This window comes from Belonocnema kinseyi, chromosome 10, assembly GCF_010883055.1.
Source record: "Belonocnema kinseyi isolate 2016_QV_RU_SX_M_011 chromosome 10, B_treatae_v1, whole genome shotgun sequence".
NCBI lineage: Eukaryota > Metazoa > Arthropoda > Insecta > Hymenoptera > Cynipidae > Belonocnema > Belonocnema kinseyi.
The window spans coordinates 95,059,702-95,070,268 of NC_046666.1; the positions used below are offsets into that span (position 1 = coordinate 95,059,702).

Sequence of the window (10,567 nt, forward strand, 5' to 3'; positions counted from 1 at the left end):
CGCGAGGACTGTAGTTCAAAATTAACTACAGTTCTTTGGGCTTACATGTATGGCAAACTTGAATGCCACCCGAATTGCACAACAGCAAGGGAGAAGCCGTTGTTCAGGGGAATTTTCAAATGTTGCGCCTTTTAAGTTCCATTCGGATCGGCCAGTCGGTCAAGTCTGTGTATCTTCGAATTAAGTTTATCACAGTTTCCATGGTAGCGTTGAAAACTTCAAATGAATACAAGTGTCCAGTGAATGAAGAGTGGATTTTTGTATATTACATGCAAACACTTTAAATTGACAATACCTACATTTACTTACAGCGATCAGGAAAAAATATTTACGTTTACTTCGCAGTCCACATGGCTCACTTCATTATTTATTAAACACTTTTATTATTTGTAATTACTACATGACATAACCTATATTTTTTTGAAACTTGTATTCATTTGAAGTTTCGAACGCAACCATGGAAACTGTGATAAGTTTGATCCGGAGATGCACGGACTTGACCAAATGGCCGATCCGAATACAACTTTCAAGGCACGAAATTTGAAAATTCACCTGTAAAATGGCTTCTCCCCTGCTGTTGTGCAATTTGGGTACCATTAAAGTTCGTCATACATGTAAGCCTCAGCGTGTCCACCCTGCGCGTGTGTGTGTGTGTGTGTAAATGTATGTATGCATATATACATACTTATGATGAAGCGATAGACTTATTTTTTCAGTACTTACGAAGAAGGAGTATTTTTTTGGAGACCAGGTCTCAAAAAGGAAAAGTTGACGGATTTTGTGCTGTAAGAATCGTCCTGATTACGACTATGATTATTAGACCTATCAATATTTCGATGTTTTATCATCATAGAGTTATCGTTCCACCTAAAATCAAAATATAAGTGGATGAATTGAGGCTGGACACTTTAAGAGCCCTAGAAATCGAGGCAAAATCGTAGAAATAAGATTCAGGGCAAAAAATGAAGCCATTTTGTCTGATTTTTATATAAATACTCTGAAGAGTATAAAGACTATCAGTACAGGGCGTCTTTTTCGAAAAAAATTATATTTTGCATGCAAAATTAAAAGAAAGAAATGTTCATCGACAGCATCGTTGTGATCATATGTTCTACTATTCGGTGAAGCAGGGAGCTCGTAAGGCAGTTTTAGAGCTTGGATTTTCCTTTGGGTCGCTATGGAAATAGAAGTGGATAAGCCCCGAAGTTGGAAAGTTATCGGACTTGTACTGTAGATTAAATGACAATATACAAGCTCTCTGTATAAAAAGGTAATTTGCACAAACATGCAAGATATCAATTAACTATGCCGCAAAATTTCCTCCGAAAAATAACAGATTTATTCACATTGTACGCAAAGGGCCCCGTACTATATACATTGAAAATGGCTCTCCGTGAAATTGGCTCAAACTTTCCATTTGGCACATATTTTCATGCTGAACAAAATATGTTAATGCCAAAACTTAATCTTATGCGCTGTTTTGTCGCGACAGAGAATCAAAGGTTGACCGAGGGATTGAGTGAGTGAGTGCCTGAGTTACAGGGAGGAAGAGAGAGCAAGTGAGTCATGGAAATAGTAAAAGTAATGAAGTGAGTGAGGGCGAGGGTGAGAAAGTGAGGGAGTGAGTGAGTAACTGAGTAACAGAGAGGAAAGGAGTGAGTCATGTAAATAGTGAAAATAATGAAGTGAGTGAGGGTGAGGATAAGTGAGGGAGTGAGTGGGTAAATGAATGGCTGAGTAACAGAGAGGAAAAGAGAGCAAATGAGTAAGTGAGTCATGTAAATACTGAAAATAATGAAGTGAGTGGGGGCGAGGGTGAGTGGCTGAGTGAGTGAGTGAGTGAGTGAGTAAGAGAGGCATGCAAAATATTATCTAATGTGCAACTATTATTAGTACATAATCTAAATTTATTTTTCAAGTCAGAAGATCACTAGTCGCATATTTTACTAATTCAAGTAGTTGGCCCTACTACCTGTTTTTTCTGTAAGCGGTGATTAAAAGCAGTTTTATAAGCTGTTCTACTTTAGGTGCATAACATTTTATCTGTCCTCGATTCGCCATCGTTTATTACATATGCAATGAATAATAGACAAAATTGTTTATCTCCAAATGTTCAATAAAGAAGACGACCTATTTCATGTAAAACTTTAGGCTACAAAGCGAGATGTACAGTAGTGTTCATGTGTGCCTTGCCTATGAGGTTGGCTGCTTGTATATTTTTAAATGTACAGTTAAAATCACAGCCTACTTTAACACATAAGGCATACATGAAGACTACTGTATGATGCATGAATATGTCATTGCGTTGTTGAAACAAATGATTGGTATACAGATTTGCAAAAAACTATATTATCCTTTTGAAGTGAACAGCTTAAAAAAATGTAGTTGTTTTACCGATGACATTTTGTATTCATTCAGTAACCTTATGTCTTATATTTAACCGATCGCTTCTTTTGTAAGTAAATACTTATCTCTATTCTGTATTTTGTATAAATAACAAACGATGGCGTTTCGAAGACAAATCGCCTGCTATGTATGCAACATAGAATATAATCCTCAGCGACTGCACGAATAAATGTCACGGAAGATGAAAATAAACGGCAACTTGCAATTACACGAAGGGATGCTTTTAATGACCCACCTCTTGACTTGAATAATGAATCCATATTATGTATTAATTGGAACAGATCTATATCAGATGAAATGCTTGCTGTAGAAGGTGATTAATCTCGGTGCTTCCCGAGATTAATTCTGGTAGGTCCCAGATCAGTTAATCGACGATGTGTAATAAAAGTAATAAAACATACTTTACAACAACTAAGGTATGCGGCGAATACTCAAAATGAATTTGAAGATGAGAGTTCTTTCACTGACGAAGAACTGAAATGTATTTCGTAAATTAGCAAAGAACAATTCTCACTTCTTTTTACTTACTGTGATACTGTACCTCAAGAAGGAGGTCACATTAGTTTATCGGATGACTTTTTAAAAGTCATATTTAAATACCGAAGTAGAGCCGCCATCAGCTTGGTTATATAAAAAGTGAGACAATCTTTGCACCATAGGTTTGTTCCTCAGAATGTCGGATTCCAAGGAATACCAAGGAAAATGTACATCGAATGATTTGTTACGGAATTTTCAAATTAACTTTCCAATCCAGAGCCGCAGACACCAAAATCTATTGCTGCAGTGGATTGTACCTATACATACATTGAACAAAGTAGCAATTTTCGTATTTTAAGACAGTGGTTCTCCCAGCACAAACATCGACATTTGATAAAACCTGCTATGATTGTTGCTCCATATGGCTTTATATTATCTGTACTGGGACCATACTTTTCAGATTTTCACAATAATGATGCAATGATTTTGGAAATAGTGTACGAGAGGGAGGTTAATGCTATGGGGGGGGGGGGGGGGGGGGGTTCAAAATGGAGACATTTTCTTGATTGACAGAGGAAATATAAATGCCGTGCCATGGCTAGAGCGCGTTAGAATCACTTGCTGGATGCGGGCACTGATCCAGGATGGACAACAGCAATTATCTACTGAAGATGCTACTATGTCTCGGATGATCACGATGAATCGATGCATCGTTGAGTCTAAGTATGGACATTTTCGTTCTATATTCAAATTCTTAGAGGGAACAATTATTGTGCCTCATCTACATCACCTTCACGAATTTTATTCATTCGCTGCTGCAATCATTAATAGATTCCACCCAACAATATTTATGGTAGGCGCAATATTTGAACACGCAAGAGAAATTATTCGGAAAAGCCAAACTCCAAACGTATTACAAGCGCTTGTAGAGGTTTAAAATCTACGCACGAGACAGGTTCAGTTGGTTCGACTTCTAAAAAATGTGGCTCCTGCTTTCCTATTCTTGATTTAAAATATATACGAGATCTTACCGTTAGTATTTATCAGGTAAATCTTGCTCCTTCATATATCCAAGATAAACTAGATAGAGATGGTGGAGAAGAAATTGAAGTTGATATGAACATGAACGTCCCTGGGCTGATAATACTGAAACAGTGTTCTCGATTTCGCCGCGGAACGACGCATCAAGTCTTCATTTCATACCGTGTACACGCTGAAGACGAAATAGAAGAGGACAATGTAATCAGTGATTACTTCTTTAACTGTCAATAAGGAGCCAAGACTTTGATAACCTGTGCACATGTCGCTTGCAACCTATGGTACTTAGGGTACGCTCAATATCGACCAAACGTTAAGTATTCGGATAGCATGTTACTGAACATGATTGATCACGCAAATGGGCAGCACCATTAAGAGACTAATAAAATAGTGAGTTTGCATTCTTTGCGGATCTTTCCACAAAGACATAAAAATATACTCACTGTTCACTCACTCACTCACTCACTCACTCATTCACTGATTTATTTAATCACTAAATCACTCCTTCAATCACTCACTCACTCACGCCCTCCCTCGCCCTCACTCACTTCATTATTATCACTATTTACATGACACATTTACTCATTTGCTTTCTCTTCCTCTCTCTTACTCAGGCACTCAGTCACTCAATGACTCAGTCACTCAGACTTGCACCTTCCCTGCTCTCCCTTTTTAAATTCATGTACACAAGTAGTCACGTACATTATGTATATCTTCCTTATGCTTGGTGTGTGTACTTAAACGGTTTACTATCAACCTTTGATGCTCTGTAGCGTCAAAACGGGGCATGGGATTAGATATTGGCAATAAAATATTTTATTCAGCATGAAAAGATGTGCCAAATGGCAAAGTTTGAGCCAATTTCCTGGAGAGCCATTTTCAATGCATTTAGTACGGGGTCCTTTTGCATGTTTGCACAATCCAGTGGCTGTCTGTTATAACCGGTCTAGTCTAGCGCTCCGTTTTGTTGACCCTGTGAGAGCTTGTACAGAAAGGTTTTAAATGTTAATTTTTCAAATATATACTGAAATATGAAATGTTACAGCACATTTTCTTTCCTAATGAACGAACAGTAATGCAGTAACACGTCCGTATGCATTAATAGGTCCCCGATATAAGTTTTCTTCGTAAGGACAAACAAAGTCCCCTGATTAAGAATATCTTGGCTCACTTTTCGAAATCTCGGTCAGTTTCTGGGTAAACAATCCTCTAAAGCTATTCAATACTTTATTATCAAACAAAGTTTATAAAATCATTTTTAACATCGCTGAGAAAAAATCAAGCTTTGTTGCTTCTTGCACTTCATTCGTCAGTTAAACCGTTTGCAATCAACATAATGATCGTAATAATTCATAATTCAGATACGAAGTGTGTTAAAAAAATAAGGTGACTTTATGATTTTCTCAAAAAATATTCATTTATTCCTCAATATTTATGTCGTCCCCTTCAAAGTAATCCCCCTCACATATAATACACTTGTGCCAACGCTTTTTCCAATCATCGAAGCACTTCTGATAATCATTTTGTGGTATAGCCTTGAGTTCTTTCAGCGATGCAGTTTTTATCTCCTCAATCGTTGAAAATCGATGTCCTTTCATGGGTCTGTTCAGTTTTGGGAAAAGAAAAAAGTCACTGAGGGCCAAATCCGGTGAATATGGAGGCTGAGACATGATTGTGGTGCTGTTTTTGGTCAGAAAATCTTTCACAAGCAACGATGAATGAGCAGGTGCATTATCGTGATGCAAAAGCCACGAATAGTTTTTCCAAAGTTCCGGACGTTTTTTGCGTATCGCCTCTCGCAAACGGCGCATAACTCGAAGGTAATACTCCTTAATGACCACACGACCTTGTGGTAAGAATTCCTGATGCACTACGCCACGGTAATGAAAGAAGACAGTGAGCAAAACCTTCACATTTGACCGAACTTGACGTGCTTTTTTCGGTCTTGGAGACTCAGGATGCTTCCACTGAGACGATTGGGCTTTACTTTCGACGACATACCCATATACCCACGATTCATCCCCAGTTATAACCCTTTTGAGAAAATCAGGATCATTATTGACTTCATTCAACATCTCCTGAGCGATGGTCATGCGATGGATCTTTTGTTCAAAAATAAGCAGTTTTGGAACAAATATCGCTGACACACGTCTCATGCCCAAAACGTCCGAAAAGATAGCATGCCATCAGCATGATGAATTTGGTTTTAAAATAATTTATTCTGTATAAAATTGTACCCTTTGGGTACACCGCCTCTGGGTGTTCGCCTCTGAATAAAACACTTTCGGCCATAGTAGCAAAGATATTCTGCACCTAAGTGCGGCAAGTGGCGGCGGAGCGGGGATAAAATTATTATTAGGTCAAGATAAATGTAGACCGCACTGTCGGTGAAAATCCTCACCTACCCCTCCGTGCCTCTCTACCCGCACAAGTATCCATCCCCACTTAACAGTTGTTGTGAGTAAAATGAGCGAAAGAGGCGCTTTCGCCGAATAGAGTTTCAGTTGATAATAGAGTTTTCTGAGAATATTAATGATCACGGGAGCAATTAGAACTATGTGTTACCCGATGATCGCCGAAAATAACAATAAAATAACAATAACTAATAACAAATTCAAAATTTTGTAACTCCAAACGATTTAGATACATGAAATTTTACGCTCATTAAATATGAAATTTTCCTTCAATTTTTAGCACTTGAATTTGATATGATTTGATTAGGAAAGTTTTCATTTAGAAAAATTTCAACTATTAAGCCTTCATATTTAAAATGAAACAATTGCAGAATTATTAAATTGTTCAATTTTCGACACTATTCTATTTTTAATTTTAGACCCTTCAAATTGTAAAGCTGAAATTTTGTTGGTATTTTATTTTTACCCATGCAATATTTAATTTTTAATGCTTTCATGTTGAAACGGGTTGTATTTAAAATTGTTAAATTATGAACAGTTTTATTTATATGATCATAAATTTTGAAACATTATGTACCTTTCAAAGATTGCAGTGCAGAAGTAGATAACAAACATTTTTCCGAAACTGGGCTTTTTGCATATAAAATTCTTAAACAATCTGATACATATTTTTTTAAAAGGATTTGTGCGAAATCTCGTATTTAATATAGTAAAATAAGACTGTTGTTGATTCAAAAGCAAACGGTTGACTGTACTTGTGTCCCATCTTCATCTTTTTTTTTAATTCTCTAGCCTCTTACCTTTTTTAAGACCTCTTTTTGACCATAATTCTCTTTCTAAATTTTGTTTAAAACAATACAATAATAAACCGCTTCTTTTCTCAAAGAAAAACCTATTGAATCTTTTTGCCGTGCCATCCAAAATGATTTTTATTAAAATTATTATTATTATTATTATTATTCATTTAAAAAAAAAATTACATATCCCTTTCTTCTCTTTATACATCTTTAAGCGACAACTCATATGTTACAGTGCGAGCGAGACCGCGACACAAAATCTTTATTTTCCCGGAATGGATTAATTTTTTTGCATAAAAACTCTTTTTTTTTATTCTGCTCCCTTATATCTCCCGAACAAGTTTTTATTATTTTTTTTAAATTAAAAAATTGATTGTAGTCTTTATCCAAAGACGATTTTCAAACCCCATAGAATTGAACCTCCAAATTCTTAAATGAATTACTCGGAATTGGTTAACTTTCTAATCAAAATCATCTTCTCGGAATTTAGCAACTCGATATTTCGGAAGAAAAATTTTATTTTTTATTTATACTGATAATTATACTTTTTATCTTTTTTCGCAACCGAGCCTTTTCCAGTTTTAGGCTCCTGTAACTTTGAAATTTTAGACTTCTACATTCTGTTTCTCGAAACTGGATATTTTTTAATCATACATTTTCTTGTTTTAATTTAGAAACACTTCATCTCGGGACCAATGTTTTTTATCTTCAAATGGTGATTTCGATTTTTGCAGAATGCAATAATTTCATTTTGAAGACATCGTTCTATAAAAGTCTATTGTTTGGTGCCAAACGGCAGTAGGCACAGAATTGTTCAATTTTTCAGATTTCCAATTTGACGCAATAAAGAACTATATACAGAAGTTATTTTAAGTTAAAAAAGTGTGTGTAAGTTTAACATTGGAGTGAACCTCGTGGTGCCCCCCTCCCCCAGTGCGTTACAAATTTTTTTAACGGCCTCGTATATAATATTTATTTTTCTCGGGATCTTATTGAATCACCGAGTGATTATGAATGTACATTATCATTAAATAATTAAATACCCAAGATTAACTATTTTGTGAAGTTTTTTAAGACGAGATTGCGAAAAGAATTGAAGTATTCCGATATATTCTGAAATTATAAATATGTACATAATATATTTATCTGAAAAGTGGTATTGTAATTTTTTCTGGATAATGTAAATTTCTCAGCTTACAAGAAAAACCAGTAAAAAATAAAACTGGAAAATGATTTGCAAAAATTATGAAACTTAATTAGTGATTTGGAGAGATAATTAGATATCTTTTATGAAATATTCTTACGATAAAGATTATAATTAAATATAATGTTTGTAACCTCAAGACGTTTGAAACGAAACCTTTCTAACGATATTTATGTTTCGTCGAAATATTGTTGAGATAAATTTGAATAGTTTAATTACCTGTTTCAAGAATTTAAAATGCAACAGACCTATAGGTACTTTTTATAATGAGAAGCTCTTAGCTTATGTAAAAAAATGAGTATTAGAAATATAACATGTAAATTACCGGTTTATTCAAAATTATTGTATGTACACTGTCCATATATTTAAATAGATGATCAACAAAATATGTAATAAATTAAGAAGGCCATTTATGATACGCTAAAACTCATTCACACAATCATTCTGTAAAAATTTAAAATACATTTCTAAGAGACACATAAGTTAAAGTAATCCAATATTAACGAAAAAACAGATTTTAGCGGCTCGATTAAAATCTATGTTTAAAATAACAAGAATCTAATATAAAATCCCGAATGAAAATGGAGCAAGAAAGTCATACTAAATTATGAACTTGAAGGTAAATTTCAATTTGTATATTAAACGAAATACCTTAATGATGGCGATAAAGAACGACGCCTTCATCTAAACTCACACAATGGGACAAATAGAATTTTGTCGGCAGGAATATGAAATAAAAGAGTTTTCAGAAGATCTTGGGGTTTCGTCTGGGATGATCGATTATGCCGTGGACAGTCTCAACAAAGCAGTTGATTGAATAAAATATAACAACTGGGGTTTCGCGTGCCCTGTAAGCAAATAAAAAAAATCGAAGCCCACTTTATAACAACACAATTACACTTTTGTACTTTTGTACTTTTTACACTGATTGACGACGATAACAATCTACTCACCCCGAAATACTAGGAAAGATCACGGATTCACACTAAAATTAACGTCAATTACGACCGCACGCAGAGCGTCGTCTGATAATGATTCGAATCTATTCGAGTAATTGTCCCTCTTGTTCGAAAAAGCATTTCTACCAATTCGCAAACTTGTCGCTAGTTCGCGTTGACCGTTCGCAGATTCCAATCATTGGTCGAGTGTTAACAAAAATTTCTACGCACCAATCAAAGTCTGATGCTTAAATTTAACAAAATAATTACTTAAAAATCGTCGGCTCTAAGACGCGGGAATACTTCAAATTGCAATATGCCGGTTGTCTTATTATTCCCCTTTTATAATATTCCGCAAAATGCGAGTGTCATGAGCAAAAGTAAAAAAAACGATTAATCACACACATAATTACATAGTTATACAGAGATGAATAGAAATAATGCGCAAATGGACAGTGTGCAGAAAGATATTCTCGTCGTCGCAAACATATTAGTATTTATCTAAGTTGCATATACAGACAGTATGAAAAGTAATCAACTTTTTTATGAACATCAGAACAGAAGTGTGGTCCCGGAAATCATGCTATTTCGAAATTATTTATCCATAGTTTTATACATTTTTAATTTACCTCGGTCATGTATACCTTTTATTTTGCTTGACCAATTCACCAACTTGCTTAAACAGCTTGCAAGCTGCTTAAAATGTCTATCATTTCGTTTTGAGGACAAAAGAATCTTAGCCTCATGAGCAATATCATCCATCCCCGGAAAATTAATCACCTTCTGAATTTGGTCAGATGGCTTGATTGCGAAATGCAACTCCAGCGGAGTATATCCCGTACTGTGATGAGTAGTAATATTAAGAAAATACTCAATTTGAGGTATATACTTAGCCCAACCTGAGTGAGAATGCGAACAAACGGTACGGAAGAATCTGCCAAGTTCTCGCATTATACGCTCAGTCGGATTTCTCTTAGGATGTCAAATTGAGCAATATACAACATCAATGTATGCTTGTCTAAGTTTACTTCTCCAAATAGGAGACGTGAACTGAGATCCATTATCGGCCAAAATTTTGTTAGGTTTCCCCATTTCAGGAACGTATGACTCAAGAACTTTGTAAACTGAAATCATAGAATTTGCCTTTTTTATTGGATAAAATTTAACGTATTTCTAAAATGTATCCAGGACAATAAATATACCAGGTGTATACATATGAAACCGGTATTGCCATTTAGCGGCCAGTAGGCACACTTGTAGGCACTGTCGGAACTTACCATTTGTGCTAATTGG

At 35.3% G+C, this 10,567-nt stretch overlaps 1 protein-coding gene across 5 annotated transcripts in view; it reads right to left on the reverse strand.

Annotated features, from left to right (window-relative positions):
- LOC117181378 overlaps nucleotides 1-10,567 on the reverse strand; it is a 343,385-nt gene that overhangs the window by 12,612 nt on the left and 320,206 nt on the right. For 4 of the 5 annotated variants that reach the window (XM_033373974.1, XM_033373973.1, XM_033373971.1 and 1 more), the window contains one exon: nucleotides 724-867. The exons of the other annotated variant lie outside the window; for it this stretch is intronic. In XM_033373974.1, coding sequence (XP_033229865.1) covers nucleotides 724-867 — 144 coding nt within the window. The remainder of the gene's footprint in view (nucleotides 1-723; nucleotides 868-10,567) is intronic. 5 annotated transcript variants of the gene reach the window in all.